The sequence below is a fragment of the Entamoeba nuttalli genome (assembly GCF_000257125.1).
Source record: "Entamoeba nuttalli P19 unplaced genomic scaffold asmbl_7928, whole genome shotgun sequence".
Classification (NCBI taxonomy): domain Eukaryota; phylum Evosea; order Mastigamoebida; family Endamoebidae; genus Entamoeba; species Entamoeba nuttalli.
Window position 1 is genome coordinate 377 of NW_008578877.1, and position 4,122 is coordinate 4,498.

Genomic DNA, 4,122 nt, shown 5'->3' on the forward strand with positions numbered 1-4,122 from the left:
TAATTAACATTTAAACATTCAAAATGTTGAGTGTTATGATATAGGTACAATGGTTAATACATCATAAATAATGAAATAAATAAATAATAATTTAATTGATTATAAAAAGAAAAAATATTAATAAATATAATAATTAAATTAAAAAGAATGAATTAAATGTAATGTTGTTGTATAATACTATAAGTAATACTATAAGTAGTATTTCAATATACAAAAAGATAAAATATTCAAATAAAATTAATGAATAATAATTTTTAAATTATATTAATTAATTTATAAGTAACTTAATAAAAAAAGGGGTGATAATAATAATAATAATTACTATCAACTATTTGTTTAAAACATTAAATATGTAATTAAATTGTTGAATCATTAAAAGAAAATAATATAAAAGAAAATAATGATTTATAAAATAAATTAAATATATTAAAATAATATAATAAAATAAAAATTCATTTATTTATTACTTACTACCAAGTTTTGGAAATTTAGAATCATCTAGTCGAGCTTTTTCAAGGTCCATTCTTTCTTTCTTTGCTTTTTGTGCTTCTATTGAAGTTGAACGTGCAATTTGACTCCATGTTTTTGATGAAGGTTTTGGTGAAATAGGAAGGTTTCTTCCTTCACCTAAACTGGGGAATAGTTCTTTTTCTTGTTTTTTCTTTCTCTTTAATTTGGTTTTGTCTTCTTCAATAATTTTCTTTCTTTCACTCTCAGGAATAATTTGAGTGTTAGCTCGACTCTTAATTCTTTTTTGTTGTTCTTCTTCCCAGTGTTGAGCAGACATAAACATTTCATCTCTCATTTTCATTTTTGCTAATTCTTCATTTCTTTGATTATCAACTTGAATTAAAATATTTCTTTGTTTAGTATTTGGCCATGAATTAATAAATTCTGCAAGCATCTCTTTTTCATCAGGATTTCCAGCAAAATATTTATGAAAACGGTCAAGAAGCATTGCAGCAGTTTCATCTCCTCTTTTAAACATTTCATTTTCTTGGACAAATTTATCATATCTTCCACCAAGAATATCTTTCATTTTTTGTTGTAAGTCTACTTTCATAGCAATTTCTTGTTTTTCTTGTTGTTTATAAGCTTCTTTCATATCACTTTTTGCTTTATTATTATTTTCCCCAATTGAAGGGAAAAGTTCTTTATTTTCTTTTCTCTTTTTCTTTTGAGATTGATTTCTTCTTCCTGTAGTTATTTGTCCTTGATATATCTCAGAATGATTTGTTGTTGTATTTCCTCCTAGTCTTGGGAAACTTGAACCAGTGAAATCTAAATGTTCTTCCTCTTCTTTTTCTTCTTTTATTTTAGTAGTATCTTCTCTATGATATTCAAATTGACTAGGAATAAAATTATTTCTTCTTCTTCCATAACGAGTTCCTCTTTGAGGCGTATCAGTAAAAAACACACCAGATTCCAAAATTACTTTTTCTCCTTTCTTCATGTGATAAATAATTCGGTGATTTGTTAATTCTTCTGCAGTTGAAAAGGCAATGTATTTTTTTGCAATACAATTAGGATCTTCACAAACATAATGTTGTGTAGACATATGTTTAAAAAGTTCATCATAGTCACGGAAATAAATTGGATGATCACTTGATTTATCACAAATGAAACAACTTTCGTGTTGTGTGTTAAGGTGATTATATAATGACTCAAGATCAAAAAATGGGACATTACAGAAATCACAATAAGGATGTTTCTTTACACCTGTTTCTGGATCTATTTCTTTAATATGGTCATGTAATTCTTCATCTGTAAATACTTGTTTGTCGCAAGTAAATGACTTTTGATATTGCATACAAACAGAACAAAATTGAACATGATGTATTTTTTTATAATGTTCATTTAACTTCTCAATAGTAGAAAATTCTGAAGTACAATATCTGCATGTATTAGAAAGAAGATATTTTAAATATTTATAAACATCTCTATCATTGGTTTGAACTCCATACTCCTTAAATTGAAAAGCTGGTGATGATTTTGTTAACTCTTTAAATGACATTGGTTTTTTAGTATATATAACAATAGGGTTCTTGTGTCGACATAATGGACATGTAAAATCATTATACAATACTCGACTTCTAAAACAGCAACTATAGCAAACATTTGGGTGATTACACTCACCAACAGAATAAACAATAATACGATCTGTGCAAATAACACATTCTTCTCTTGACATGAACTGAATGAATTTAATAAGATGAAAATCTTTAAATTTTTTTGTTTTTACTTTGAGGCATAACTCACTCTTTTTTGTTATTTCTATTCCTTTTAAAAAAAGATTTATAAAAAAATAGAAAATGAAAGATGAAGAGAATTTTAAATTGAAAAAAGGAAAAAAAATTCGATTAAATTTTTGAGAAGTAAAAAGTTTAAAAGATTTTTGAAAAAATAGTTGAATGATAACTTAATTGCACTAAAACTCCATTTTATGACTAGTCAACACCAAGACATTTTTAATTCATCTTGTTCTCTTTCAACGTATTATTCTGATTATTACCCTTACCAACAAGGTTTTGCTAACTCTCTTTCATTTTCTTATTCTATGTCTTTACCTCCAGGAACTTATTCTCCACTTCTTGTTGTCACTCCAATGCATACACCAATGGTAGAAGATGAAGAAAAATCAATAAACCAACAACAAACTAACTTATCATCAACAAATACGGTTGAACAAGATGTTTTTGTTTTTGAAGAACAAATAGAATATTCCAACTTGTTACGTCAAAGTACAATTCCTATTTTTGTTAATCCCTCATCGATCCAAAATAATATAGAAATAAAGGATGAAATAGATGACTTTATTGTTGGGTCATTAGATGAAGAATGTACTTTTGAAGACAACATTCTCAGTGAAGAAAGCTCAGAAAATAATGATGATGATAGAGAAGGATTACAGAATGGTGAAGAGTGTCAGTTGATTCAAGAAATATTTGATCGGTTGTGTCAATTAAAAAGAGATGGTGAAGAAAGAAATAAAATACTTCAGAGTATTATTGAACATCAGAAATAAGATTATTCTATTGAAAAAAAGATTATTTAAGCATCTATTTGGTTGATGTTGAATCTTGTTTATAACTGAATAGCTCTTTTTAAGGAATTATATGTTTAGTTTATAAAATAATAAATATTTCATCAAAAGTAAAACATCATTCAAATAAAAAATTTATGTTCATTTCTTTAAGATAAACAAAACTTTGACTTGAAATTTAAAAAATGAAATGTCTAAATAACAAATAAGTAAGTTAAGGTTTTATTACATACATTAATAATGAAATAAACATATGTCTTAATATATTATATGTTTTCAAAAATAGTTTGATTGTTGTTTTTATTCGTTTTCAGTTTTTCCTTAAGTTACTTACTTTTTTCCATTTTATAATTCCTTCTAAATTTATTAAAATATTTTCTCATGAAGATTCTTTCCTTTGTATTTAAAATGTTTTTTCTTCTTTTTTTATCATTTTCTATGTTTGTTTTTAATTTTGTTTTTTTTTTGAACTAACACAACGTTAAGTTAGTTTACCTGGATAGCATAATTCTAAAATATTAAATATTTTAGTATTACGCTAAACATTTTAATTTAATTTAGTTTGTTGTGTTGACAAATTCAAAAAGTGTTGGTATCGTTAAATCAAACTGACATCTTCACATTTCTTAATTATAATTTCTATTAACATAATTTTAAGAATTAATAATTTTGCTTTTTAATTATTTCCTTTAAATTCTCAAAAAAAAACAGAAAGTACACTTTTAAAAGAAGTAATGTACAATATTATATTTTACGACACAATGTATTCATTAAGAGAACAAAATCAAATAATAGAAAATTAGATAGTGTTTACAGCAGTAACGATAGTGTAATGAGAGGAGTTTACATAAAGCATTTCAGAATAGCAGTGTTCAATAACAAACACATCAATATAACTAATGTTGTATGATAATAAAATAAACTCAATGAATTTGGTACATGCATCAAAATAAATTTCTAGTTATTGTCAAATATTATCCTGTGTTTTATTATCACTATTGTTTTAGATGAGTTTGTATTTATTTTTTTTTGATTTATTTATTGATTCTTTTTATATGGGTACGAAAATTAGCAAAGAA

The 4,122-nt window shown here is 24.8% G+C and overlaps 2 protein-coding genes across 2 annotated transcripts; one reads left to right on the forward strand and one right to left on the reverse strand.

Moving 5' to 3' along the window:
- Positions 1–463: 463 nt before the first annotated feature.
- ENU1_177670 (zinc finger, c2h2 type domain containing protein) lies at positions 464–2,191 on the reverse strand (the record flags this gene model as incomplete). Its single annotated transcript, XM_008861381.1, has 1 exon — positions 464–2,191. The coding sequence occupies one exon, from the start codon at positions 2,189–2,191 to the stop codon at positions 464–466; it is 1,728 nt and encodes a 575-aa protein (XP_008859603.1).
- Positions 2,192–2,443: 252 nt separating this feature from the next.
- On the forward strand, positions 2,444–3,025 carry ENU1_177680 (hypothetical protein; the record flags this gene model as incomplete). The annotated part of the gene is made up of 1 exon (XM_008861382.1): positions 2,444–3,025. The coding sequence occupies one exon, from the start codon at positions 2,444–2,446 to the stop codon at positions 3,023–3,025; it is 582 nt and encodes a 193-aa protein (XP_008859604.1).
- Positions 3,026–4,122: the final 1,097 nt, after the last annotated feature.